Consider the following 27,946-nt stretch of genomic DNA (forward strand, 5'->3'; position numbering starts at 1 on the left):
GGGATGGACAGCCAGGCACCAATCAAGGGCCTGATGAAGTGGCCCCGAGGGCCGTAGATCCCCTGGCACCAGGACTGGCCCCTCATGTGGGAGACCTGGGTACTGGACAGAGTAAGAGGACCCTCTGGGTGGCCAAGGAGACACAGGCATGTGGCACATCGTTAATTTTTTCTTTATAGAATCTGGTTCTAGGAACGGGCTGCCTGCGGCCAGCCGGCCGGGGCCAGCACACTGACGGGGCTGGGTGGGATGGATTATTTACAGGCCCACCGCAAGGGTACCATGGCCGCCTTCCGGCCGGTGCTCAACCATAACTCCAAAATAAGTTAGAGCTGGCCAGGCAGATGGGGGTGGGCAGGGTGGGTGGGGGCTGTACACACAAGTTTGGGGGCGGGGCCTCAATACTGTCAAGGGTGGGGGCTGTAAACATGGCCGGGGGGCCCTGCCCACCCCTAGTGGTCTGTAACGACTGGACGCAGAGCAGCCCAAGCAAGGCTGGGCTCAGGCGTCTGACAGGCAGCTCTGGATCTGGTCCACCCACTGCTGGGCCGACGGCACGTCCTGGGCACAGAAGTTGTAAACACGACGCGTCGTCTTCACCTGGGGATGGCGGGTCGCTGACTCCAGGGCTCTACCCCATGGAGCGCCCCCCCCCCCACCCCCACTTCCTGCCACAGCTCACGTCAAAGAAGGCCTTCTCATCCACGGTCTTGGGGGCGCCCATAGTAGGAGTGCCAGGCGCCACAGCCTCCACCTCTGCCAGGTCGATGACACCCTTGCACTCCGTATCCACGCGGTGGTCATAGTAGCGCAGCTGAGGGGGCAGGAAGTCAGCAGGGCCCCCTCAGCCCTGTGCCCCATTCCCCTGCCCAGTGACCACTCACCTGGTGCTTGGTCTTGTCCAGCACGAACCAGCGGGCCTTCCAGGGCTTCATGAAGGCCCCTTTCTTGTACAGGGTGCCCTCATAGGACCTGCATTTGCAGCAGGACCAGGGGCCAGGTAAGCCATGAGGGCCTAGCTAAGCCCAGGCCCCAGCAGTTGCCCCCCTGCCTGCCCAGCTCCAGCAGCAAGACCATACCCCCAAACTGACCCAAGGCTGGCCAGAGGGCCACAAAGAAGCCCAGGGGCTGTCCCCCATACCCTTCACATGATAGACACTGGGGAGGGTGCCATACAGGAGCCTCAGGGTCTCAGGGAAGCAGCTGCACACACAGGGCAGATGCCACCCTCCACAAGGAGGAGGAACATGCAGCAGGCAGGTTTGGAGAGGTGACTGGGGCAACGTGACCTCTCCAGGCCCAAGGGTGGGATGCAGCCTGCCAAGCCCCAGCCTCACCTGCAACCTGCTTCAGCCTCACCTGGTACCTTGCCTGCCCTCATGGGGTATCCCACAGCCCCGTCCCTCTGCTCCACAGCCACCACAGCCCAGCTGCGGTCACTGGTTCTACATCCCAAACCCCTTCCAAGTCCACCTACTTCTCCCCAGCTTATGCTCTGGCTAGCATCGTGGCCTCCCTGACAAATCCTTCCACCTAGGAAATAAGTAGAAGCTCCCCCAAAGGTACCTGCCCCTCTATCTGAGAACCACCCAGGACCCCAGAGCCCTCCTAGCTCAGACGTGTCTACGCTGCAGTGGGAGGTGCCCGTCACACCTGTTTTCACTCTCAGCTGTCTGGAACTGGCTGTACAGGGTGCTGGTGCTGCGGCGGGCTGCCTGGCGGGAGCCAGATGCAGTTGAGCTGCTGCTCTGGTCACTGTCCAGGCTGAGGCTCAGGGTGGAGCCCACAGGCCCCTCCTGCAGGTACACACCCAGCGAGCGGCGGTGGTGGGGCACGCTGGACACCAGCAGGGAGCTGGGGATACCCTGGAGGCAGGAGGGAGTGCCCTGTGTCAGGGCAGGTGATGGCCTCCTCCAGGCAGCAAGCCCACCTCACCCCCCAAACCCACCCCCACTCACACGTCCATCTGGCCGGCCTTCAAGGCGCTGTGCAGCCTTCACCCGGTCCCACGTGTCCTTCCAGCGCTCAGGGGGCCGGCCCAGCTCTGTCTCCAGCCGCTGCAGCTCCTAGGGGAGAATTAGTGAACTAAAAGATTATTCTGAAGAAAATATCCAGACTGGAACATGAAAAGACAAAAGGATGGAAAATATAAGAAAGTGAAACAATGAACAACGCTAACACACCTATAACTGAGTACTGAAGAAGAGAAAGGCGGGGTGGGGGTGAGTGGGATCAATATTTGGAGACAATGGTTGAAAATATTATAAAATAACAAGAAGCATCAAACAGTATAATCAAGAAGCACCAGAAACCCCAAACAGGATAAGCTGAACACACCGCCCCCCTCCCCAAGATACTACAGGAAAACTGCTGAAAACAAAGAGGAAATCCCAAAACCAGCCAGAAAAAGACGTGCTCACTGCAAAAGAGTAACAATGAAACTGCTAGCTGAGTTCAACACAGAAATGTAGGCAGACTTCTGCTTCCAACCATGACAGAGTCCCTGACCAGCCCACCCGCCATGAGTGCCTATGAAACTGGATAAGAATAGGAAGTAGTTGTTTCCAGGTGTCAGACAGCCAGCAGTGCAGCACTGAGACCCCGAAATGGGGCCACACCAGGGAGCCCTACAGTCTGGCCTGGCCAGTGTGCAGGGAGGTGGAGTCTAAGCAGAGCACTGGGTCTTGAGGAGCTGAGGAGGCAGAGGTGGGAAGCTCAGGGATGGTGATACACATGGATCTGCAGGGCAGCATATAAGAGGCGGGAATAACACAGAAGCCTCCTTGAGTCTTTGGCCAAATTAAATTGCCATGTGCAAAGCAAGATGTCACAGGGCCTGGCAGAGAGCAGCTAATAAGAAGCTGTGAACTAAGTCTAAATTCCGAAGGGTACACAATATGGGAAGATGTGGGAATTCCAAACAGTCAGAGTGGAGACACCTTACTGAAGACACCAAACCTTCAGCTGAAACCCTGAAGAGGCCATGTCTGTGGAGTAGAGCTCCTCTAACCTAGAGTCGAGGCTTCTCGAGAGCTGCCCTAGCAAAGATGAGAAAAGACCCTTGAAAGATCAAGCCAGTCCACAAGCTCATTAACTGCAAGAAAACCCAGGACTCTAAAGAAAGACAACGTAATCCTGATCCTCAATAGTGCAGACCAAGGTCCAGCTTACAAAAAAATTTATTAGACACGCAAAAAGGCAGGACAATGAGAGCCATATTAGGGGGAAAGTTAAAAGAAACAGACCCAGAAATGAAATAGGAACTAGAATTAACATACAAGAAATTCAAAATAGTTATTATAAATATGTTTAAGATTGAAAGAAAATGATGGACGTGGTTGAGGGCCAGCCCAGTGGCATAGTGCTTAAGTTTGCGTACTCTGCTTCGGTGGCCTGGGGTTCAGGGGTTCAGTTCCCAGGCGTGGACCCTCATCAAGCCACGCTGCAGCAGCATCCCACAGAAAACAGAAAGATTGGCACAGATGTTAGCTCAGCAAAGATCTTCCTCACACACACAGACACACACAAAAGATGGACATGGTTGAGCAGACGGGGAATCTCTACAGAAAATATAAAAAAACAAATGGATATTCTAGAGCTGAAAAATACAATTCCTAAAATGAACAATTCATCAGATAGGCTTAAGAGCATGTTAAACATAAAAAGAGCAGTGAACCTGAAGACAGGGTAACAGAAGCATCCAAAATGAATTGCAGGGAGGAAAGACTAGAGGAAGAAACAAGCAGAGCCTCAGTGACCTAGGGGACAATAAAGTCCCAGAGGAAAGGAAGGGAAAGATTGTACAGAAAAAACTTTTTTAAAGAAATAATGGCCTAAAATGTATTTTTTTTTTCCTGAGGGAGATTAGCCCTGAGCTAACTGCTACCAATCCTCCTCTTTTCGCTTAGGAAGTCTGGCCCTGAGCTAACATACGTGGCCATCTTCCTCTACTTTATATGTGGGACGCCTACCACAACATGGTGTGCCAAGCAGTGCCATGTCCGCACCCAGGATCCGAACCAGCAATCCCTGAGCCGCTGAAGCGGAATGTGCGCACTTAACTGCTGCACCACCGGGCCGGTCCCTAAATTTTAAGAAAACTATCATTCCATAGATCTAAGAAGCCTAAAGAGCTTCCAAGCAGGATGAGCAGAAAGAAAAACCACCTGAAGGTCAAACTGCCAAAACCAAAGATGAAGAAAACATCCTGAAGGCAGCCAGAGGAGGAAAGGATGACATTATACAGTTTACTGGTTAAGAATGAGCACCGACTTTTAATCAGAAACAACGCAAGCCAGAAAACAAGAACATCTGTGAACTGCTGAGTGTAAAAGCTGTCAACCTAGAATGCTGTATCCAAAGAAAACACCTGTTAAAAAATACAGGTACAAAGAAGACATTTCCAAGTAAACTAAAGCTGAGGGTTTGTCACTGGCGGACCTGCCCCACAAGAAACCTTGAAGTCTTCAAGCTGAAGGGAAGTGATACCAGATTAGATCTACACTGAGAGTGCAAGAAGACTGGAAATGGCAGATAAGGGAAGTTTCTTCCTCGTTTCCTAATTTCTTTAAAACAAAGTGGACTATTTGAAGTGGACTATTTGAAACATGTACCTGCTGTGCGTTTATATCACAAGTAAAAGAAAGATGCATGATGACAACAGCGTGAAGGGCAGAAAGAGGTGGTGGAGTGTACCGTGTGGTTCCCACAGGGGAGGGACAGCCCCTGACAACCACGAAAGAGCACAGGTACAGCTCAAGAGCCAAGTAAAGCAGGCAACAGGGAATACTAAAAAATACTCAATTGTTAGTGGGAAAAAAAACCCAGAAGGAAGAAAGAAGCAAGACTTGTTTATACTTCACCACCTCCCTGAGAGGCAGGAATCAGCACCCCACTTTCCCCACAAGGAAACAGCAGCTCTAAGATGCTCAGATATAACCCAAAACCCACAGCTAAGGTGGAGAGGGGAGTACAAATCCTTCTGTGATCTGGAGCTGAGGTCACAGCCTTCTGATTGCTCGGCCACTGTGGAGAACTCTGGCCCACCCTCAGCTCAGGGGGCCTTTTTCCTTCTCCCAGGGGTCTCTGCCCTGCTGGATCCTGAGTCGAGGCTGAGCAGATATGCCCACCAAGGATGGCGGAGGGAAGGCAAGAGAGGCCTAACGGTCAAGCCCCAACTTCCAGAGCCACAGGTACGTCTCTCTTTGAAGGGGCGGAGAGAACCCAGAAGACCCACTGCTCCCATCAGCGTGGGTGGGGCAGGCTGGGCCTGGAGCCACCATGGACCTCTGTGTGGCCGACAGCCAGGTACACCCAGGAAGTTCGTGCAGCAGTCCGGCCAGGGGAGGAACAGTTCCTGGGAAAACCCTGTCCTCCCTCGCGGCTGACCCCACACACACCCAGAGCAAAGAAGCCGTGTCCTGAGACTGGGAGGTTAGAGCCTCCAGTCACCACTGCCTGCCAACATGCACCGGCTGGGGTGGGGCGGGGCCACGGGAGCAACAGTCATGGCAGGCTGGCAGGCAGTTCGGAGGGTTGGGGAGGGGCAGGGCCACTGGACTGACGCACACGCACATGCAGACACATGCGTGCACACACATGTGTGCACACACATGGACAGGCACACACCCTCATGGTGTCAGGGGGAGCTACATGCACCTCCAGCAGGTGTGAGATACGCACGTGCAGGCACATGCGTCACGGTGTCAGGGGGCTACATGCACCTCCAGCAGGTGTGAGACGTGCACATGCAGACACACGTGCACACACCCTCGTGGTGTTGGGGGGGCTACATGCACCTCCAGCAGATGAGATATGCACATGCAGACACACACGTGCACACACATGGACACACAGACACCCTCACGGTGTCGGGCGGATTACACGCACCTCCAGCAGGCGTGAGATATGCACATGTAGACACACGCGTGCACACACATGGACACGCACACACCCTCAGGGTGTCAGGGGAGCTCTGCGCACCTCCAGCAGGCGTGAGATGGCATCGGGCTGGGCTCGGGGGCGGCTGTCATAGCAGGGCCACACCACACGGCGCCTGCTCTGGGGCGCACCCCCATCAGGCCGCTCCTCCTCTGGGGGCTCGGGGGGGCCCTGGGCCAGCTCCCAGTCGTAGGGGGGGCCCTCGGCCAGCGTCTCCTCAGTGTAGAAGTCCCACACCTTCAGGTTGGACACGTTGCTGTAGGGCCGCAGAACCTGGGGGCAGGCCTGGTATGAGGAGCTGGGCAGGAGGAGCCGCCTGCCCTGACCAGGCCCCAGCTCACCTCTGTGTCCTCAGGCGCATACATATAGTTGTAGAACATGGGTGTCCTCTTACTCAGCCGGTCCACGTATTCCCACAGAGACCTGCACGCCTGCTGGCCCCTTCGCTCCCCCTTCTCCTCGTACAGCAGCCCTGCAAGGGGCAGTACTGAGCCCTGGCTGCCCACCTGCAGGTGCCCTACTGCCCATGCCCACCCACACACCATACCCAGCTCGATGCGCTCGTAGTCTGAGTCGAGCAGGAAGGTCTGGAAGCGGCAAGACGCATGGTGGTAGCCAAGGAACTTGAGGTAGAATGGGCTGAACTCGAATTCCATGGGGAACTGCAGGTGGACCTGTGCAGGGTCACTGGTAAGAGGCCAAGGGACAAGTCAGCATGCACAGCCGCCCCCTGCCCCATGGCCACCTACTCACCTGGTGCACGCAGTCCAAGAACTGCAGGAAGACAGGTGTGAAGCCACTGCTCTGCCCGGCCAGGGTGTGGGCCCCTCGGTGGCTGAATCGATGGCCGAAGGAGAGCCACTCCTTCTCCACCAGCAGACGGAAGCCCTCCAGGGTGCGATAGAAGGGGTCTGAGAGCAGCTGCACCAGGGATACCACCTGCCAGCACCACCAGCCAGTCAGGAGGGCACCCAGGGGATCCTGCCCCACCCGGCCCTACAACTCACAACGCACCTGGGTGGTGATGTCCCAGCCATCCTCCAGGCTCACCAGGACGGAGGAGCCCGAGTCCAGGAGCTCCACCACCAGCACCGACACCTGCAGCAGCTTGTGGATCTGCAGGGACCGGCAGCCCATCAGCACCTCCCAGAGCCGGCACCCATGGACCCTAGCACCTGACCAGGCCTGAGACCTACATGTCCACGGGAGCAACAGCCGTGTGAGCACCACACCCAGGGGCAGCCTACGAGGTGGGGACAGCACTGAACACATCTGCTCTGACATGCTAACCACTGATTCCTCCAGCCCTCCCAAGTCCCCCAGGACTCGAAAGGCACCCCCTGCCCTTGAGATGCCCAGCCCCATCTTGACAGACAGCAGAGGACCCCGGTCTCCCTCCGCTGTCCAGGTACCACTGCCAGGAAGTGGCTGTCATCCCCTCCCAGGGCCCAACACCATCACACAAGCAAGCCGAGACCCCATCCTATGCTTGGCTCTAGGTGCCTACACCCAGGCAGGCACCCTCAGCTGCAGCAGGGGCAGTGCAGAGACCTGGATCAGCCACTCTGAGTCCTCCAGCGAGCGCAGGAAGGAGGCTGGGCCGGGCTCGGCAGCAGGACAGCCCGGGACACACGCCTTCAGCAGCTTCTTGAAGCTGGCCTTCACCTGCCGTGCCTCAAACACCTCGATGGGCACCAGCTCCCACTGCTGCAGGGGGTCTGGCCGCACACCCTGGAGGAGGCCGGCCATGGTGAGATGTGCCCAAGCCCTGTGCCCCCGCCTGGCCCCATGCCCCAACCCCAGTCACCTTGAGCTGGGCTTTGTCCCCAATGATGTAGAGAGCTGCACGGTGTGGCCGCAAAAATCCTGGGTCAGGGGGAGCCCCATTGGCTTGGGGGGAACTCAGCATGTCTCTGCCTGCTAGCCGGGAGCCCACGTCAGCACCAAGCCCACCACTGCGCCCACTGGCCCGGACACTGCCCCATTTACCTGCATAGAGAAACCAGGTGAGCACCCAAGCAGGGCCAGGACACCACTTACCTGGGGCTGAGCTCCCAGGGTAGGGCAGGGGAGGTCGACGGGACCCCAGTGGGGGCCTGTGCCTGCATTAGTGTCAGGGGCCGGGGCAAGACTCAGGGCATCAGGCTGTTAGTGCCCAGGGCTGTGAGGAGGACTGGGTTATGCTGTCTATCACACGGGGCTGTTAGTGCCAGGTGTTGGGGGGGGCGTTAGTGCCTGCAACTACTTAGTCACACGGGGGCTGTCAGTGCCAGGTGTGGGGGAGCTGGCCTGCACTGCTGGTACGGTACCTCGGGGAGCGGTCCGTCTGGAGGCCGAGGCCGCCATGGGGTTGGACAGCGTGGTGACCCTGGCTCTGGGGCTGGGCACTGGGGGCACAGCAGAGAGAAGGCTCAGGCCTGGGCCCAGGTCTGGGGTGCGCCCAATGTAGGGGGCCTGCAGCCCAAAGCTCTCTAGGTACAGAGCTGGGTTTCCACCAAGTCCCCCAAGAGCCCCGGAGACAGCGGGGCTCAGCTCAAGGTTCTGTGGGCCCCAGGGCAGGCCAGGGAGCAGAGGGCCTGTGGCGGGTAGGAAGGGTCAGAGGAGAGGCAGGAATGCTGGGGTCTCCTTCAAATGCCTCCTCCATGGCCCATTCCTCTGCCCTCAGCCACCAAGTATCTGCCCAGCACACAGTGGCAGGATGGGCCATGAGGCGCAGCCCCGAGAAGAGGAGGCCCAGAGCCTGGAAGTTCCCAGCCTGGAACCACAGAGAGCAGTTCAGTGCAGGACACAGACAGGCCCGAACCTCAGGGCAGCACCAGGCTGCGAGGGCCAGGCTGAGGCTTACAGGCTGGGACAGCCCAGCCTCGTGGCACAGGACGCCCACAACGAAGCTCCACAATGGTCTCCGGGCTCCAAAGCCTGCGCCCGGCCCTGCTCAGGGCTCAGTGCCTCTGCAGAAAGGGCAGCAGGGCAGTCCCCTGCCCACTGCCACAGTCGCCACAGACAAGCACGACACCAGCCCTCCCTGCCGTGAGCAGGAGGGACAGTCACCCACAACAAGGACACGGTGTGACCTTGACATGGACAGATCCCGGACTGGAGCCTGTGTCCAGCTAGGGTGAGTGGAGCCCTATGTGCCTCCCGGCACTGAGGGGGGCAGCCACACCCAGAACTCAAGTACACCAGGAGGCAGCCCCACTGAGCTTTGGGGACAGTCAGGGATGCCCAAGAAAATGAGGGGAAGACGAAGGCAGTGGGAGACGAAGGGCTCCACGGGGAGGGTGCCGCTCTCTGAGTATAGACGCCACTCAACCTCTGGAGAGGGCAGACAGCAGAAAGACGATATGACTGGAAAACATACTTAATGACAGACTTAGATGTCTGGAAAACCAAAAGCCACTAGAACTAGCAGAGGAATGAGACAGAAGTAAGGTCTGTGCCCCTCAAGAAGGTCTGTGCGGACAGCATCCACGAGGGCAGACTGGCCACCCCTGTTCCTGGCCGCGTTGGCCCCAGTGCCAGCAAGGGGCAACGACAGATACAGACAGAGCTCAGGAGCTCAGGGTGCCGTGCAGCACAAGCTGAGGCCTACAGGGTCAACAGGGACAGAGGCTGTGCTCAGACAGCAAAGGAAGCACCGTGCAGGAGCAGGAGTACGGTGTGCAGGGGACGCTCCTCAGGCCCCACTATGGAGGATGAAGGCCCTTGTGTGCTCTGGAGCCTCTCCTGCCACAGGAAGAGGCGGTGGGGCCACCGGGAGACCTCTGGAGCGGGCAGGAGTGGCCTGGGTTAGGCTAGGGGCAATTGGCTGCAAGGAAGACTGCAGGCTTGGGCAGCCAGCTCACGGGACTCAAGGTGGGCAGATCAGGAAGAATCAAGGATGGCACCTGGGCTTTCAGGAGGCTCGGCCCGTGAGTGGTGCCATCAGCCCCCAAAACCCACCTGTGTACCCCAGTGCGTCTGGGAGCTGAAGCAGCAGCAGAGAAAAGTGCAGATAAGCGTGAGGGATGGAGGAGACCAGAAGGCCTGACCCACAAGCAAGCCCGGGAGCGACATCTGCATCACCCAGGGTGTGGGCAGGGTCTCAGAGAAGCGACCCCTCGTGTGACATCTACCAACTCTGAGCACACAACGGCTAGGACAGCTCCAGGTGTGGGATAAACCAGTCATACCCACCAAACCTCCCAGGTGGACACTGTTACCACACCTGCTGAGGTGCAGGCCCAGGGGCTGGGAGGCAGCCTTGGGCCAGCGTCTGGGCCACGGCCAGGCCTGGGGCAGGCAGCCTCCCAGACCTCATGCCTCCAGTGGGGAGATGAGATGTCCAAGCACAGAATGAGAGGCTGCCAGACAACCAGGCTCCAGACACAGAGGTCCAACGTGGGCTGCACAGTGGTTGGACTCACAAGTCTGAGGACCAACCCTTGAGGAGCCCCTGCATCTATCAGCCAAGCCAAAAGGAGGAGCCAGACAGGGCCAGAGCATCAGTGAGAATCCAGGAGGAGGGGGAGGGGAGATGGGGGAAGCTGAGGATGGGGTGAGTTGCAGATGGGGTGGGGTGGGGAGGGGTCAGATGAGGGGGAGATGGGGTAGCAGGGAGGACAGAGTCTGGGGTAGATGGGATCCATCAGAGGGACAAAGTGGGGAGGGGGAAGATAGGGTCAGATGCGGGAGGACAGAGTCAGGTGGAAGTAGATGGGGTCGGTGGTGGGTAAGCAGGATGCAGGAGAGGTGACCGCCTTGGAGTGAGACCCTAGAGAAGAAGGCCCCCCCTGTTCTCACACACCCTCCTGCAGCCTCAGACTGTGGCCCACGCACCTTTCCTCATGGCGCCCTCTCCTGTCTGGAAGCCTTTCAGTGCCCAGTACCCACATGGCTCACCTCCCCAGCAGGGTCCCTGCCAGTCACCCAGGAGGCCAGGGGCCCCCTCTACAGGGCTGTCCACCCCCATGTGGACAGCAATACATGTTCTCTCACATCACCGAGCACCCCTGGGGGCCACCCCACACCAGTGCCCTGGTGGCGAGGGGGAGAGCCCGCGGATGGCCCCTGGGCCCATGCCTCGACCCCTGAGGCCTGGTGCCTCCTCTGCAAACTGGGACAATGGGCCCCCTGCACAGGTCAGAAGGCCATCAGGAGAGACGCCAGCTTATGGGCAGGGCTGGGTGTGGACAGAGGCGGGGAGGGTCCTGCAGGCCTGGGTCCACCTGTGTGTTAAGGATGCGCATGATTGGGACAGAGATGGGGAGACCACTGCAGTCAAAGCCCAAGGGGCCGGACAGATGGGAAGGACAGGGCCAAGCAGTAAGGTTCAGTAGATGGCCTGAATGGAGGGTGAACCACAGTGACGTTGTGGGGACATGGTGGGGAAAAGGACGAAGGAGGGACGGGGACCATATTGGGGTTTCAAGGTCTGTGTTCAGTGACTTGGAGGCCATAGGCAGAGAAGACAAGGAGATCAAGGAGCTAGGCTGACGCTGGGTGGGAGAGAAGAGTGGTCAGAGCAGGGCTTCAGAACACTTACCTGGTCCCACACTGCAAACATCCTGCCCCCTTGCTGGCCTGCCCTCCATAAATGCCTCCACAACGCCCCAAAAGTCCTTCTACTGTCAAACATCCCTCACCGTGGCTGCCCATGTGGGCCGAGGAGAAGCCGCTGAGGGTGTTGCGTCCTGAAGCATCAGCATAGCGGGGCATGGAGCTGACCACAGCCTGCAAGTACTTCTCCTGCTCCAAGCTGCTGGAGTCCGCCTGGGACTGGCCTAGAGGAAGAGCTGGAGCTGGAGCCACAGCCTGAGTCAGAGCCCGGGTGGGGCGAGGTGGGCACAGGGCACAGGGCATGGCAGTGGAAACAAGGAAGGTTACCTGGAGAAGGTGCATTCTGGGCCTTGAAAAGGCCGACCACACCCTTGCTGTGCAGGCCCCCTGAGCGCAGCAGCACGGCCTTGGAGCGCCCGCTGCGCCAGCAGACCACGGGGAAGCGGTTCTGGCGGTAGCAGCGGGAGACCCGCTGCAGGGCATTGTCCTGGACGCTCTGCGGGACGATCAGCAGCCCAGGGTAGCTGTGAGGAAGCGAATGAGGGTGAGGGAGGTCACAGGGACAGGGAATGCACAGAGCGGCTCTCCCCAAGCTCACAGGCCAAGGGCACTGCAGACCCTCCTAGAAGCCACCTGGCGGGAGGCAGTTGCCACGCTAGCCTGTAGCCTCTGCCCTCTCCCTCCTCGTTTCGTCTGGCCAGGCGCCATGGTGTGGCTGATGCGGCTGCCCTCACCTGCGGCAGATGGCATACATGCGGTTGACTGGGGAGATGCGGAAGGGCTCGGACTTGGCGCGGCTCAGGCTGCTGCTCAGTGTGCCCAGGCCCAGGCGCTGGTAGTCCCGGCAGCACGCCCGCTCCACCAAGCTGTTCATGGTCATGCGGTCCGAGGGCTTCAGGGCCGAGGAGGGGGTCAGCGTGCTGGGCTCCAGCTCCTCCGACACTGGGGCAGGCCAGGCACACTGGGTTGTCACCCACAGATCGCCCAGGCCCCCCAGCCCTCTACACAGCGTCTTTATCCAGACCACCCAGGGCTTCCCACGCCCCACCTGAGATCTCGTCCTCCTGGTCCTCAGGGGGTGGCTGGCCCCGGTGCTCCCAACTTGGGGGGTTGTACTTTTTCCGAGTGATATACTGCCGCCCGATGGTCTTCTTGGCATTCTTCACGAGGTTCCGGGACAAGGTCCTGGGGGGCATGTAGGGTCAGCAGAGGTGAGCAGAACGGATATGGGGACAAGCATGCAGCAGTTCTGAAAGGGGCAGGTGCCCTGGCCTCGGGGCCCAGTTCCACACCTGAAGGAAGGACCCTTGTCCTTGGTGGTACGGGCCGGCCGGCCAGGCGTGTGGGCGGAGCCCAGGGCAAAGGCGAAGGTGCCCCTGACGTCCGGCGGGTAACGCAGCTTGTGCAGCTGCTTGCGGAAGAGCTCGGCGCTGTCAGACCCCACCTCCTCATCAAAGGCCATCTTCAGCAGCTGCATCAGACATGAGGGCCTCAGAGGTCTGGGCAGTCTGTGGGCCTGCCACAGACACAGGCACAGTCCTGGCCACAGACACAGGAAAACCTCCGGACGCCCAGGTGCTGTGTCACTGGAACTCGGGTGTTCCAAACAGGATGGACAAGTGAGGACCCAGTGGCCAGACAGGCCCCAGGAGCAGGGTGGCCAGGCCCCCTGTGGGGCTGTGAAGGATCAACCTCACCTCTCCATCAAGCTGTGGACACCCTGGGGCATGGTGAGGCGTGTCCCCCCGAGAGAGTGCCACAAGGACATGGCACGCAGAGGAAGCTGCTCGCTGCGCTGCAGTGTGGCCGTGAGGCCAAGGAACCCAAGTTAATGGTGTTTCATCTTTATTTGTAAGTTTCCACTGTGCTAGGCTCATGCAGCACACTCCAGACATGGGCTCCAGGGTCAGGGCCCCACAAAGGAAACAGGAATGCACAGCGACTCCTGTGCAGACTCAGGAATCATAAGTGCCACAGGGGAAATCTGGCTTAATGCCTGCTCATAAGAACAAGACTGAGGGCTCAGACACCTGTAAACCAGTGAGAGCCGCAGCCGCCCACACGAGAGTAGGGCCCGACCCCACTCCAGCTCCCTCGAGCATGTCTCCCCCAGTATGCTCCCTCCCAGTATGCCCACCTTGCCCCAGCATGGCCCGCCGCACACCCCACACCCCTGGCCTGACCTGGAATGTGCAAGAGCGCAGCTGCAGCCCGTCTTGCAGGAGCTGGTCCACGGGGGTCTGGACGCTGATGCGCTTCTCCTTGGTCAGTGCAGCCACCGGGAAGGAGCGGACCACCACCTGTTCCCCCACTTATAACAGGCCAGGCAGAGTCAGGGGGGTGGGGAGGGGAGGGGATCCCAGAGCTATGGGGGGCCCCTGGAAGGTGGGGGAGGAGGAGACAGTGGGTGGGTAAGGGAGGGGAGGGTGGGCGCAGAAGTGGGTGCAAAGGCTCACCCAGGGGGTCGGCGGGCATCCCCGTAAAGATGACCCTGTATGTGGTGAGGAAGATGGCGCCCTCGGCTGGGAGCAGTGCAGGCCCTCCCCCACTGCCCCCTGCGCCCTCCTCTCGCCCGTCTGGCAGCAGGTAGACACGTAGGCCGTCCAGCACACACTCCTCTCCAGGCAGCAGGCGCGGCCGCAGCAGTTTGGGCTGCTCAGGGACAGGAACCGAGCCTCAGGACACAGCCCCAGCCCTGGAGCCCACAGCCCCACCCGGCCCTCACTCACCTTCTGGATGGGGGGCAGCCTCTTGCTCTCTCGGTGCACGGCCTCCAGGGTCTCGATGTGCATCTGGACAATGTCTGGAGGAGAGCAGTCCTCACGCCCTGGGCCCCCTGCCTACCCGTCAGTGGGAGTGTTTCCATGCCCAGACCCCCCCATACCTGGCACCATGACATGCAGCCCCTTGAGGTGGTCGCTGGTGACCCCACTCTCTGTGCAGACCTTGTCCACGAAGCGGTTGATGAAGCGGACCACAGCCCCAGCCACATCGCAGGTCTCTGCATCCTCGAAGCCGCTTTCCGTGTCATAGCTCTCCGCCACACTGCCCGCCATGCTGGGCCAGGGAGGGGGCACGGTGGGCACAGACCCATCCCACCCGAGGCCTGTCCCACCCAGGCCCCATCCCATCCTGAGCCCCACCCACCCTCTAAGGCCCACTGAGGCCTGGCCCCCACCTGTTGGTGACCAGGCTGTTGCTGGCGCTCTCCAGGTCACCCAGCCCCGCACGCTCCCGCAGCAGGCGGCTCTTGCTGCTGTCCAGGGGCAACAGCAGGTAACTCATGCGGTTGGCGTAGTGGATGGCCTGGCTGAACACTGTGCTCTCCTCCTTCTGCACCAGCTCCTGCTGCTTCTCACGGCTCAGGGTTGGCCACAGACGCCGCTGCTCAGACGCCACGTCCAGGGCAGAGCGCTCATCCTGTGCAGACGCCTCTCCAAGCTGCCAGAGTGCCAAGGTGAGCCAGGGCCAGGCCAGTCCCGCTCCCCCAGGCCCAGGGAGTACCCCCATACCTGGGAGGGGTCTCGGTCCTCGGCAGGCTCCAAGTAGAGGGCTCGGATGTGGGTCTGTACATCCCCGTAGAACATGGCCTCCCAGAACTGCGGCGTGCTCCACACCACGTGCTCCTGCACGCAGCTATACGCAAACTGCGTCACCCCCGGGCTCAGCTTCTGCAGAGGCCAGGTTGGAGTCACTGGGTGCAGCGGAAAGGGGCTGGGGGGGACACCTGGGCCACCCCAGCACTCACCCGGCAGAAGGCCGTGACCAGGGGCAGTAGAGCAGCTGCTATGCCATGCTCATCCAGGGAGGTGCAGTCCTGCAGCAAAGCCACAAGACCGTCGGAACCCTCTCCCCACACTCCTCACACCCCGACTGGCACTGCTGCCAGAGCAGCACCTCCCACCACTGTCCCTGAACCAGCTGCACCAGCCCCCAGGGCTGCTCCAAGATTCAGGACAGGAAATCTGGGCACCAGAGACGAGAACCCCTGTCTCCAACAAGGGTTCTCACCCACAATCCCCACCAGCAGCCCAGGGTCTCCCCAGCTATCAGCATTGCCAGAAGACACACCCTTCTGGGTAGACTGGGGAACCCCGCCCGCCCCGACTAACGGCCACACTGCTGGCAGGGTGGGAGGCCCGGCCTAACCTGCAGGCAGCAGTTCATCATGCGGACGACGAAGTCAAACTGCTGGTGGTCCAAGACTGCCCGGTTCTGCTGCACATGCAGGTGTAGCTCCTGGGCGAGGCAGCGGCGGGCCGCACGCCCCTTCAGGGCCCTCAGCACAGCCGGGAGCAGCTGGGGCCAGGGGAACACGGGGCTGAGGGCACTGCCTACACGGGACCCATCCAGCCACGCCGAGGGCAGGAGGGAGGCACGGGGAAGGCCAAGGCACAGAGCCCAGGAGGGAGGGCAGTGGGCACCCGGGAGGCCAGAGCCCAGGCTCCAAGTATGGAGGGGACCCAGGATCTGTCCAGGTCATGTGTGCCCAAACTCTGCAGCCTCATTAGCACCTCTAGTGGGCCCAGCCCTGCACACACAAAAGCTCATGATGATGGCGACACAAGGACAGCAAGGCAGCATGCTCTCAAGCCAGTGCACCGACGTGCTCTGGAGTGAGGCCCCACAGCCCTGAGCCCCAGTACTCAGCCCACCGGGGCCTTGGTGTCCAGAAAACTCAAGCGTAACACAGAGCCGGCAGCTGGCTTGCAGCGGGCGGGCTGCAGAAAGGACAGCATGGTTGTCCTGTTGTTACCATCGTCCACTGTAAAGCACCCGGGACCCCGCAGGCCCCCAATAAAGGGCTAGTGGAAGAACCAGGTGCCTCAAAGGGGAGCACACAGCTGTGAAACACAAAACAGATTCAAACTGGCTCTTGTGAGAGACCCCAAGGTGTTAATGAAGACCACAAAGGGCAGAAGTGTGTGAGGAGGTTCCACTTTCCATAACTTAAAAAAAAAAATGACAGGTGGAGGGTCTGCACCCTTTTTTTTTCACGAAGGATGAAGAAGAAACTGAATATTAAAAACTTTTAGGGTGTTCTGCTATCTAAAAGCTGAAGTAAATCCCTCTCGTGCAGCTTCCGCAGCAGGCCCCGTCCAGCTGTGCTGGGATGCAGGGGAGATCTGAGACCTGGTGCCCACCTGCCCCTCCTGCCAGCCCAGCTCCCTCCAGCTGCTGGCAGGTAAACAAGGGCTGGGGCTCCTGAGAGATGCTGCCCTGACTCCAGGTCAGAGCCCTCCTGCCGGTACACAGGCTTCCCTTTCAACAGAGCCCCCAGCACTCCCCGCACGCCCTCACCTTCTTGGCCTCAAGCATCTTTCCCTCAAAGACATAGGAGATGCAGTTTCGGACCACCTCCAGACGGCGTGCACTGTTGCCATGGAGCCCGCTGCTCCGCTCCAGTATGGCAGCTGGGGAGCAGAGAATGCACTCACCCCTGAACTCATGCCTACCCTGGGCCATGCTCAGGGCTCCCTCTCCCCGCTACGCACTCATGGGGGGACCTGAGGGCACAGTTGTCCTCCTCTCAGCCTTCACAGCCGGGGGTGCACCCTGCATCTTGGCCGTGGCCTGGTCCACAATCCACTGCACCATGCCCTCGTCCAGCCGGGGGAAGGGCCGGGGCACCCGCTGCAGGTGACTGGCCTCCCCTGGTCTCTGCACCTTGTGCATAGCCACAGCAGGGTATGGGTTCTCCTGGGGGGACACAGGCAGGCGTGGGCAAGAGGCCAGGCCGGGGCGGCACCAGTGACTTTGCTGGGCTAGCCCACCCCCTCACGCCGCCTCCGTACGTTCTTATAGAGCTGCTCTGCCAGTTCCTTGACGTGACGCAGGACACGCTGGGGGTGGTTCTCATCCGCCCGCATCCGTGCCACCTCGTGGGCCACCAACTGGGGAAGGAGGCAGGGTCAGGTGGGCTGGCTGGGGTGAGGAGGGGGTGGCGGGGGCTCCTCCCAGCTGGGGTGGGGATGCACCTCATCAAACAGGTCCGTAGGGCGGTAAGGGACCCCACGCTCCGACACGAAGCCTGCAAAAGCCATGCCCTCCAGCACCTTCATCAGGAAATCATCCTCCACCAGCCCACGCTGGCCCAGGAAGGCTGCCTAGGGGCACACCAGGAGGTCAGCTCCTTGGGCATTTACCTCCCCACCCCCTCCACCCCTGCCCCTGCCTGGAGGCCCACCTTATGAAAACGGATGACAGGCTCTGGGTGGATGCGGACCATGTGCAGACACCAGCGGTAGCCCTGCAGGAGCTGAGCAAAGAGCCGCAGAAAGACGGCACGCAGCTCCTTGTCCTGGGGCACAGGTGGGTGCACGTAAGCACCAGGCCCACAGGCCTACCCAGGCCCCTGCATACCCCTGCGCCCACCCCAGGCTCAACCTCTTCTCACTCAAACCCACCTGTCTATGCTGCCCAGGCTTCCCCGGGCAGCCCTGCCCCCCCCCCACCCCCATGCCCACCCCCACCCCTCCAACCTTCCTCCACACAAAGCCATGGTGATTCCTCTAAGACTCAGTGCCGACAACCACTATAGCACAGGCCCTCAGAGGCTCACTCCTCCCATGCAGCCTCCTGCAACCGCCCCAGAAGAGGTGGCCACACAGCAGGCTCAGCACTGCCAGCCAGCCACCAGCAGCCGCAGACCTAAGGAGAGGGCACAAGGTGGGGGGCCCTGCACCTGCATCTTCAGGGAGGAAGTGGATGTCGTGGGTGGGGGGAAGGCGAGATCTGCCAACTCCAGGTCTGGATCCAGGACCTGCAGGAGCAGAGGGGAGTGGGGTCAGCTGCATGCCAGCCCCGGACCCTGGGCTCCCCTTGCTGCCAAGGGGCTCCACCCCGGCTTCCCTGAGGCCCAAGCTCCCCTGTGGTCCCAGGCCCTGGCTCACCATGCTAAGAACACTGTGTGTCTGACTCTGCAGTGGCTCTGGCAGGGATGGAATGTGCACACACTCGGGGACAGTCACCGTCCCTCCATCAAGATCAGCAATAATCACGTCCAGCTGTGGACCAAAGGGAGCAAGTGGTCAGGGACCCACAGGCCAGTCAGCAAGGCCTAGAGCAGCAAGGCAGACACAAACCACAGCCCTCACCAGCTCCTGGGTCTCTGCCTGGAAGGCCGCATTGACTCCAATGATGAAGGGGGTGGGTGTGCTGAGGACTTCCAGGAGCTGTGCCGGCAGGATGGGCACATAGGTGAAGCTGTAAGAGGCGGGGGCTCAGTGTGCAAGCCCCACAGAGGATGGGGCCAGGCAGAAGGGTTGGGCAGAGGGGGCAGGGTGGAGGGGCCAGGCAGTGTGCACCTGTATCTGAGAGGGAACAGCAGTGCCAGGAGCCCCCGGCAGGCGTCTGAGAGCCTCTGGTAGCTCCGAGACAAGAAGAGCACCTTGTGCTCCGTGAGAGCAGCACAGAACAAAGACAGCACGTTGGTGATACCTAAAAGGAGAGGACAGGCTTGAAGGGGCCCTGGCATCCAACCCAGGCACTGAGAACCCTGACTTCTGACCGCCAGTCCCCAGGTGGAGTGGAGGGGACAGGTGGGCTCACCCAGCTGGCGGAAGAGCAGGGCGACGCTACAGCGGCTGATGGGCAGCGAGTCGGCGAGCGGGGTCTGGATGACCTGCCGGTCGCCAGCCCCCAACGAGATGGTTCTCTGTGGAAAGAGAGAGACCGACACTCAGCATTCCGACCAGACGCGTGTCCGCCCAGAGCTCCGCAGCCTCAGGTGGGCCTGGTAGACTGACAGACTCCATGGCGGGACTGGCTGGGAAGGGCGGCATGGCATGAGGGAAAGGCCATGCCCAGTCTCTGTGGGCCAAAGCAGTGCTGCAGAGGAAACTCAGGGCCTCTGACCTGGGGCAGGGGCGGGGCCTGGGTGGGCAGAAGAAACAAAGAATCCGTACCACTCCGTCCTCAACAGAGTCCAGCTGCACAGGACAGACAGGTAGAGAAACACGGTTAGACACACCCGCACGTGGGGGCATGGACCAAGGAGCAGACAGACAAGCTGACACCGACATCCAGAGACAGGCAAACTCAAGGAGCGAGAGGACAGAGAAACTGAAGGACGCCAGGTGGAGAGCCAGGTGAGACACGGGACACACAGGCAAGCAGGCAGGGCAGAGAAAAGACGCTGGGTGACAGTAGCACCAAGACGCAGGAGAGCGTCCAAGGCCTGGGGCCACACTCAGCTCAGGCTGGATTCCAACTGCCTACCAGGCCCCACCCCCACAGCTGTGGCACCAGGAGGGCCCATAGCTGCGGGTGGACAGCAGCTGCCCCCAAGACCCACCTGCGAGCCCCCAGCCAGGGGGATGATGCATGTGAGCAGGTTCCCAATCACGTTCTCCAGGCCCACATTCAGGCCCTCCACATGGATGGTGTAGATGAGACCAAGGCTGTTCTGCAAGGACCAGAGATTGGGGAATGGCAGCACAGCCAGTGGGAGCACCACACATCCTGCTTGCGCCCTCGGTGCCCACCTCACCCTGAACACCTCCGCGTGGTCCAGTCGAGACACCAGCACCAGCGTCTTTGGAGCAAACAGCTGGCCAGGCGGGCCGGGCGCTGCAGGTGACAGTCGCACTGGGCCTCCCTCATCCACCTCCTCCTCCCTCTCGGGGGCATCCTCGGTGCACACTGCTTCCTGTGGACAGAAGCCCCATTCGCCTGGCTCTCAGGCACGTCCCACGAGCCCAGGAGGACACAGGTGACTCAGACGAGACCAGCCCTTCAGGAACTCCAGCCTCCATGGGGTTGGGGTGTCAGGACCAGTCACAGACAGGGGCAGAGAGAGGCAGTCACAGCCAGAGACTCAGCCCCACACAGGCTGCACCCCAGAGCCCCAAGCTGACCTGTGTGGGCTCTGCTGGCTCCCAGAAGGTCAGGCAGGCGCAGTAGTGCCGCTCAGAGTTGATGTCAGTGAGAACGGCAACAAAGAAGGTCGGTGGGTTCCTCTCAGGACACAGCTGCCACCCACTGGGCTGGCAAAACTGCGGGGCAGGAGGGGTCAGGGGTCAGCACTCAGCTTTCTGTGCCCCTGCCCTCCAGTGCCTGCACAGCCAAGGCCCGGATGCCGGGTTCCAATGTAGCAGGGAACACTTTGCTTTGTGACCCTGGCGGCGTGTCACCTCCGGGACCTCAGTCCCCTGCCCCACAAAAAAGACTAACAGCCTCTGGCCTCACTGTGTGGGGTGAGGACTCTAGGACTCAGGATGCAGTCCCCACCATCATGAGAAAGGGATAAGACGACATGTTGTGGATACAAGGCACCCTGCCAGCCAGCCAGCGCCCCTGCCCTCTGTAGTAGTCCTGACATCTTGTGCCCAGCAGGGGCTGTGCACCACGGAGGCTCCTCACAGTCCAGGAGGGACAAACGCTGGGCTGCTGGCCTGGCCTTCACCTGCCCCCACCATCTCAGTACCTCCCACCCCCAGCTCGACACCCTAGGGGAGCACCTCCACTCACCAGCTCGATGCCCTGGGGGAACGGGTTGTCCTCCCAGTCCTTCTCTGGGAAGCGCTGCAGGATCTGGCCCTGGCCTTCCCCACTCCCTGAGGACAGGAGCAGGTGGTCAGAACACCTACTACCTCCCACACTCATACCCACACCCAGTCAGGAGCCTCAAAAGTCTCACATGGCTACATCAAGGCCCCTGGGTGGAAACGTCCCACCCACCCTGGCCCTCATCTGTCACCACAACAGCCTCAGTTCCAAGACCTGTCATTTCCCTAAAAATACTCCTGTGAGGAGAGGCCACTAGGCAGTCACAGACCTGAGGGCCACCAGAGGGCACAGAGAGGAACCTCTGCTGTGGGATCAGAGTCCCTGCAAGCCTTTCGCTAGACCAGGCACCAAGAGCACAAAAGCCCTGGCCCCAGGGACACTCCCTGCTCCCCACTCACTCCCAGACCCCACCCCTCCATGTCAACATCCCCAGCCAGAACCCACCTCCAGCCTGCAGCACACCAGCCCTACTGCACAGCACGTGCCTCCCAGTGAGGGGAAGAGTAGTTCCAGACAGTTCCAAAGCCAACCCCCAGCTTAGGCACCTGGCTTTCATGACCCCCCGCCCCCAGCCTGCCAGGCAGTACACACCAAGAGGACAGTGGGCACCCTGCTCAGCACCTCGCCCTGTTCCCTGGCTCCGCCTCACCCACCAGCCCCGGGCCCATGAGAGAGGTACAGAGGTCTCACACTTTGTCTAGGCCAGGGGAGAGACCACCCATGCCCACAGCCCCAACTTCTGCTTGGCCCTGCTGCCTCAGAGACAAGCAGGTGCAGCACAGGTCCCAGAAAACAGCCAGCATGTCCCAGGGAAGGTTGGCACCTGGCAGGAAGGACAAGGACCTGATCTCATGACGCCCACTGAAGAAGCGCTGGAGGTGGTAGCACACAGGCTTGCTCCCCGCCCACGCTGGCCACCATGTGTCAGCCACAGAGCAGGGCGCCAAGTGCAGCCCAGCCCTGGTCCCTGGGCCAGGGAGGAGGCCAGGGGCCTGGGGGACAGGAGGCCCGTGTCCATGCATGTGCCCCTGGCACACTGCATCCCCAGACTGCTAGCTCCCAATGTGTTCCCCAGAGACCCCCTCCACTCCCTGGAACCCCATGGCCCACTAAGCTCCCTCTGGTCTGCTCCCCTACTCTGCCCTCAGGGCACTGCTCTCAGGTCCAGTACACACCAGTGGGGCCAGCTGGAGGCCCCTGCCTCTTGCTCACCCCCTACAGAGCCAAACCAGGAGGCTTAACAAGGGCCATGTCAGGAGACCACTTGCCTCGCAGGATGTATGGAGGATGGGCACGGGTCTCTGTTCTTCCTCCAGCTCCCACCCAGCATGGCAGCAGGATGAAGAGCGAAAGAAAAAAGCCTCCCCACCTTCACTCCCACACACCACACGCAGGTCCCCAGGCACAGATGTCCCTGCCCTCTGCTCGAACCAGCCTCAACACTGCTGCCCACACCAGCAAAAGGGCAGGGGCAGATGGGTGCAGGGAGGGCGCTCAGCATGGAACCTCCCTAAGGGTCTGCTCCAAGGCCCAGGAGGCCACCGTGTGCAGCCTCTGAGGGCCTGCCGAACTGTGGCGCCATGTCCAGCTGGCCTGGTCCGCCCACAACCTGCATGGGCGCAGGAGCCTCAGACAGAGCTGGGGGCCCGAGCACAGGCCTAGACCCATGGGCACTGGTGAACAGACCCCAAGAGCACACACTCCCCAGGCCCCTGAAGGCAGAGGAGCTGAAATGCAATCTCAGGAGACCTCCCCACCCTCCAGGATCATGGAGGGAGGCAGTGCCACAGAGGTCAGCAGTGTTAGGCTGCTGCCGGCTGGAAGCGGTGGCGAGGGGCCACGACTCTGACTCACAAACCTCAGCTTCCTGCTCCCCTCCCCCCACCACTGACACCCCAAGTTGAGGCGGCAGACAGGACGAGGTGGGGGAGAAGAACAGATGTCTGCTGGTGCCACACCCACCTACACACATGAACGCACACGGCCCACCAAGACGAAGCCCCCTGGGGTTCCTCCAGGTCCACCCCCAAGGGCCACCCTCAACAGGCCCCCAGCCAGCTTGCCTTGCGCTGTGGCTCCTCCCGCGCCTCCTCACTCCTCCAAGGGCTGACTTGTGTGCGGCCCCAAGCCTGGCTGACACCCAGGGCTCACCCAGTTCTTGCCACGAGGCAGCAAGCAGAGGAGGGAAGAGGGGGTATGTGTAGATGGGGACAGCAGTCTCTGCCCCACAGCCTCCCTCCCAAGGCCAGGCGAACAGGCAGCCTTCACAGGGCTGCTCCCAGCAGCCTCTCCCTGTAGGGGAGTGGGCAGAGTGGCTGGCCATTGTCCACCACCCACGCTCCCCATCTCATTTGTGTGAAACGTCAACTCCCACCTGCAAGGCTCCACCCTCTGAAGAACCAACTGGAAGTTTTCCTTGAGCTGTCCCAACTGCCTCCAAGGGCAGGTGACTGGGCAGGGTGAGCAAGTTTCGCCTTCCCAGCTCCTTCTCTGGACCATGACATCCCCAAACTTGGCCTTCAGGTCCCAGCACAAACAGTGTCCCCTCCTCCAGGTAGCTCTCTGCACCCTGCCTAAGCCTGGGGCCTCAGTGGGAGCTCCAGGACCTCCCTCCCTCCACCAGACCCCTCTGTGATCCCGGTGCACCTGCTGGCCAGCTGGGCCAGACGGGAGCTCCATGAGCAAGAAGCTACGCCTCTGGATCCATCGCTGCACCTGTGCCTGGCACACACCACAGCCTAATTAGGACTGAATGTATACAGCCGGCTCTACCACCATCCTCCCACACCCAGCCTCACTCACACCCCACAAGCAAACAGGTTCCTCAGTCAGGAGTGCAGGGCAGTTTCCGGAGCCCCGCCGCACTCCAGGACACAGCAGCCTGTCCCTGGAAGGGCAGGCCATGGAGAGGCCCTGACTCCTGGCCTCTACCTGACCCTTCTCCGAGACCCCAGCCCACACCTCAGCTCTGTGCTAGCAGGTGCCAGGCTGCAGCTTGGCTGCTGGTCTGCATCCTGGGGGTGGGGGGACTCCTGCCACATCTCCTAGTGTCCCCCGCCCACTCAAACCCTTGTGGCCATGGACATAAGCTCTAGTGGCTGAGCTCCTTGCCCCTCTAGAGCTGCCCCCACCTTGGGGCAGAGAGGAGGGAGGGCACCACCCCACACACTGTGACAGAACTAATCCAACCGGCACAGCCATGCGAGACAGGGCGGGGCTCTTTGGGGGGCCCTAGGAGGAAGGGCACCAACGTCCCCTGAGACAGACGGAGACAAGAGCTTCCTCTTGCAGCCATGTCCCCTTAGGCAGCCCAGTGTGGCTGCAGGCCTGAACGAGGGGCCGGAGAACACAGAGCACACGTTCTGTCATCTGCTGGCAGCACCCGTCACCAGTGCCAGGCTCCGACGCCTGGAGGGCTGGCCCGGGCCAGCACGCACTGTGGGCAGAGGCACAGGAGGACAGCAGCCTCCTCTGCTGGCCCTCCCGCCCCTCCACACCCCTCAGTGCACACACCCTGGGACAAGCCCAGCTTTGGGAAGACGGTGAAGGGAGGACAGCATCTTCCTGCTGCCCTACCCACCCACCCAAACCCTAGCATACAGGCTGTCCCCGGCCAGCCACGGCGGCAAGACGTGCAGAGAGACTGCAGCCTTTCCACTGGTCCTCCCCAACCTCCCCCCAGTCTGACCAGACCGGCTCTGACCCAAGGCCTTGGACCCTTCAGGCTCCCCAGGGTGGGGACTGGGAGCCAGCTGAGGCCATCCCAAACAGCCCCAACCTGCTCCAGAGTGAGGGCAGGGACAAGGGTGGGGAGACGAGATGGGGCCCAGGAACGCAGCCAGCTCAGCACAGTCAGGACTGAGAGGCCAGGCGAGGCGTGGAAGTCTTCTTCTCAGACACTGGGGAGGCAGCGCCTCCAGCACAGAGGGGGCCAGTCCCTCCCCTGGCAGACATGCACTCGGCCGCCTGGTCAGGTCAGCTGCATCTCCTTCTCCCAAAGACACACCCTGGCACTGGCCATGTCGTGTTTTACCAGCTGACCACTGTCAGGGCCCTCCCGGACCAGAAGCTGAGTGCTGGTAGTCTATCTGGCCTCCACAATGTCCCCAGAGCCAGACCCAGGGTGCAGAAGGTACTAAACCCATATCCCCAGTGAAGGCACTCCCCCTACTCACCAGAGGAATGCCTGTGTCCTCCAAGATGAGAGAAGGGCTCCCACCCAGCCCCCTTCACGCCTCCTGCCTGGAGAGATCCACCAGGTGGTAACCACGAAACCTGGATGCTCCCTCAGGCAGGACTCTGCGACTCAACACCCAGGCCCTGCATCCAGTAGCTCCACACAGGGTGTCCAGATCCAGGCCAAGGACAAGACATCCACCACTTCTACCCCCACCATGGAACCCAAAGGACCCTGCATCCCTGCTCTGATGTCCTAGGCCTGCCAGCGCGCAGGAGTGCTCCACCACCTGCACAGGAGCTCACTGTGTCTGTGCCCAGGGGTGTCCACCCTGCTGTTCATCATTAATGAGATCCCCATCGCTCCCTGGAGCCTCTGTGGGAACAGCGTCATGTGTGAGTCCATTTTGTGCTCATAGGAGCCTGGGAGGGCTGTGGGACTCATCCCCTCTCCATATGAGGAAACTGAGGTGCAGAGAACTAAAAGACTGGCCCAAGGTCACAAAGCAGGGACCACTGACCCCCCCAACCCCCATGGTGCTCCTCTGATTCAGGCTTCCGCCCACCACCTAGCTCTGCCCTCAGCCCCACAGCCAGGGTCAGCCTGAGGGATTGTTCATCACAGGGACGGATGAGTCCTGCCAAGGGAGGCCCTGAGGCTGGGTGGCAGCCCACAGCTGACCAGCTCCGACCCTGGAAGGCAGCAGTGTGGAGGCTCCACAGCCCCTCACTCCTACTGCAGGAGATAGCCCGGGAATCCTTCCTTCCCACCTCTCAGAGTGAGTGGGCACTATGGGCTCCAGCTTTCTCCCATCCTGCTCAGAGGCCACACACCCCGGGGAACCCACCCTGCATGTGGCTCTCACAGTAAGCACACACATGGCACAGCCAGCTTGTCATGGAGCCCACCCATGCCCCCTCTCGCCTCCCTCGCATTCACTCTCAACTCCCCACCTCTACTGTCAGCATGCTTCTACCGTGGTCTATGCCTCCTCAGACTCTTCCCAAAGCACCCTCAGCATCATCAGCCTCCAAGTCCACTCTGCTCATGCAGCCTCTGCCCTGGCACCTGGCCCAGGCGCCCTCACACTGGGGCCACCCTGGAAACAAGGTCGGCCTTGTTTCCCTGGATCCCGTGCACCCCGCTGCTCCAGGTGGCATGGCCTCCTCAATGCCCCCTACATGTGCCTTGGAGCAGACAGCTCTCCCTCCGTGGGCCTGTACAACACTGATAGTGAGCTTGCTGCATGCAGACCAGAGGATGAACACAATGGGTCCCTGCCTACAAGAACTCCTTCTGTGGAGGAAAAGATACACTTGTGACTGAGTGTCAGGGGATGGATACTCGGACAGAGAGAGCAGGGAGGAGGAGCAAGTACCACAAGAGGGCACTGAGGAGGGTCTGGGGCATACAGGGTCCAGCAGGTGAGGCTCAGCAAGAAGGGCAAAGAGAAAGTCCAGTTTCTGGGTGGTGACAGTGGTAACTGGGCTGATAAGCAGTAGCAGAAATTGAGGGGCTCACTCTACCTTCAGCTCAAGGTTCAGCCCTAGCCTGACCACACAGCCATTCCCACTTCCCCCACTGACACACAATGACCCCTCGCAGTTGGGATTGAGCCCAGAGCTTGGCTCTGGGTTAGCCTGGGTGCGAATCCTGGCCCCTCTGTGGGGACTCAGACCAGCACTCAATCTCTTTGCCCTGACTCCACTCTACGGATGGGGGCAATAGCAGGGAAACCTCGGTGGGCTGCTGGGATGAACAAGTGAGACCATGCACACAAAGGGCTGTGCAGGGCCTGGCACATTGAGCGCATTCTCCAACACTGCTGTCTCCACGGCTGTTGCTGATGTCATTGTCAAGCTCCGTTTTCTCCTACCCCCTGGGCTGAAGGGCTCTCAGACACAGGCGCTGACCCTAGACAGGGACCTCCTGGACATCGACACCAGTCACCACAATGACCCCCATCCAGGGCTTGGCTCGCAGGTATGAGGACCCCAGGCTCTCTGCCAGGAAGGCTCGTCTCTCTCCTCCCCATATTTCCTCCTGAAGTGCTCCGAGTTCCAACTCAACAGCACCTCTTCGTGAAGCAGTCCCTCCATCCCCCCTCTTCTGCATCCCACCAAGCCTCCTGGACCCCAGACGTCCCACACGGGGCCTGAGGCTTCAGACAGAGGCACTGGGGGTCAGAGGAGGGGCTTGCAACAACGATCGCGCCCCTGGAGGCAGAGCCACCGGCAGTCAGCCAAGGCAGCGAGAGCCCATCCCACCCAACCGGGAGTCCGGAGGCCGAGCCGGCCCAGGGCCCTCCCACCTCCCAGGCCGACGCCGAGGCGCTGCCGGACCGGGGTCGGCCGAGGGCGGCGGGAGGCTCAGCTCGCCCCGTCTCCCACCCTGCCCACCTCGGGCAGGCCACCCCGGCCCCGACCCCAAGCCGCCCCGACCCCGACCCCGACCCGCCCGGCTCCCGGACGCCTCCGCGCGGGCCCGGCGGACCCTTCCCGGTCCCGACCCCGGCCCTGGCCCTCGGCCCCGCCGCGGGCCGGCACTCACCGCGCGGATGCGGCCCGAACGCCACCAGCACGAAGTAGTCCGCGAGCCGCGCCATGGCGAGGGGCGCGGGCGGGCTCCGCGGCTCGGGGACGCGAGGGCGGCGCGCTCATGGCCCGGCCCCGGCCCCGGCCCGCACACCCCGGACGCCCCGGGCCCGCTCCCCCGCCGCGGCCAAGGCTCCTGCCGCCATCTTCCCAGCCAGCCGGCCCGCCCGGGCGCGCCGTGCGCCTG

General features: G+C 61.1%; 1 protein-coding gene across 9 annotated transcripts; it reads right to left on the minus strand.

The window, feature by feature from the left end:
- Positions 1-149: 149 nt before the first annotated feature.
- On the minus strand, positions 150-27,921 carry SBF1 (SET binding factor 1). 9 transcript variants are annotated; one of them, XM_070599286.1, is made up of 42 exons: positions 27,716-27,921; positions 20,950-21,035; positions 20,337-20,474; positions 19,970-20,128; positions 19,775-19,885; positions 19,386-19,409; positions 19,030-19,135; positions 18,786-18,918; positions 18,576-18,684; positions 18,372-18,485; positions 18,164-18,241; positions 17,666-17,779; positions 17,457-17,585; positions 17,274-17,372; positions 16,974-17,178; positions 16,780-16,892; positions 15,628-15,777; positions 15,227-15,295; positions 14,991-15,149; positions 14,657-14,919; positions 14,363-14,535; positions 14,208-14,281; positions 13,935-14,130; positions 13,662-13,789; positions 12,771-12,949; positions 12,527-12,663; positions 12,213-12,420; positions 11,806-12,002; positions 11,565-11,702; positions 8,250-8,327; positions 7,748-7,929; positions 7,492-7,671; positions 6,955-7,056; positions 6,694-6,879; positions 6,488-6,614; positions 6,282-6,412; positions 5,983-6,213; positions 1,959-2,066; positions 1,654-1,865; positions 885-972; positions 683-814; positions 150-600 (listed from the first exon to the last, which is right to left on the minus strand). In XM_070599286.1, the coding sequence occupies exons 1-42, from the start codon at positions 27,768-27,770 to the stop codon at positions 502-504; spliced, it is 5,700 nt and encodes a 1,899-aa protein (XP_070455387.1). In that variant the 5' UTR covers positions 27,771-27,921; the 3' UTR covers positions 150-501. The 9 variants fall into 9 exon arrangements, 8 of the variants coding, with proteins under 8 accessions (XP_070455387.1, XP_070455386.1, XP_070455389.1 ...); XM_070599285.1 differs by having other exon boundaries at positions 11,565-11,720; XM_070599288.1 differs by lacking the exon at positions 19,386-19,409.
- Positions 27,922-27,946: the final 25 nt, after the last annotated feature.

This window comes from Equus przewalskii, chromosome 29 (assembly GCF_037783145.1).
Source record: "Equus przewalskii isolate Varuska chromosome 29, EquPr2, whole genome shotgun sequence".
NCBI classification, from domain to species: domain Eukaryota; kingdom Metazoa; phylum Chordata; class Mammalia; order Perissodactyla; family Equidae; genus Equus; species Equus przewalskii.

Coding starts and splice junctions, on each gene's coding strand:
- SBF1 (XM_070599285.1), bottom strand. CDS start 27,770: ATGGCGCGGCTCGCGGACTACTTCGTGCTGGTGGCGTTCGGGCCGCAT. Junction 15,150..15,226: donor TGGTCACGGCCTTCTGCCGG/GTGAGTGCTGGG, acceptor TGGCCTCTGCAG/AAGCTGAGCCCGGGGGTGAC. Junction 14,536..14,656: donor AACAGCCTGGTCACCAACAG/GTGGGGGCCAGG, acceptor TCCCTGGCCCAG/CATGGCGGGCAGTGTGGCGG.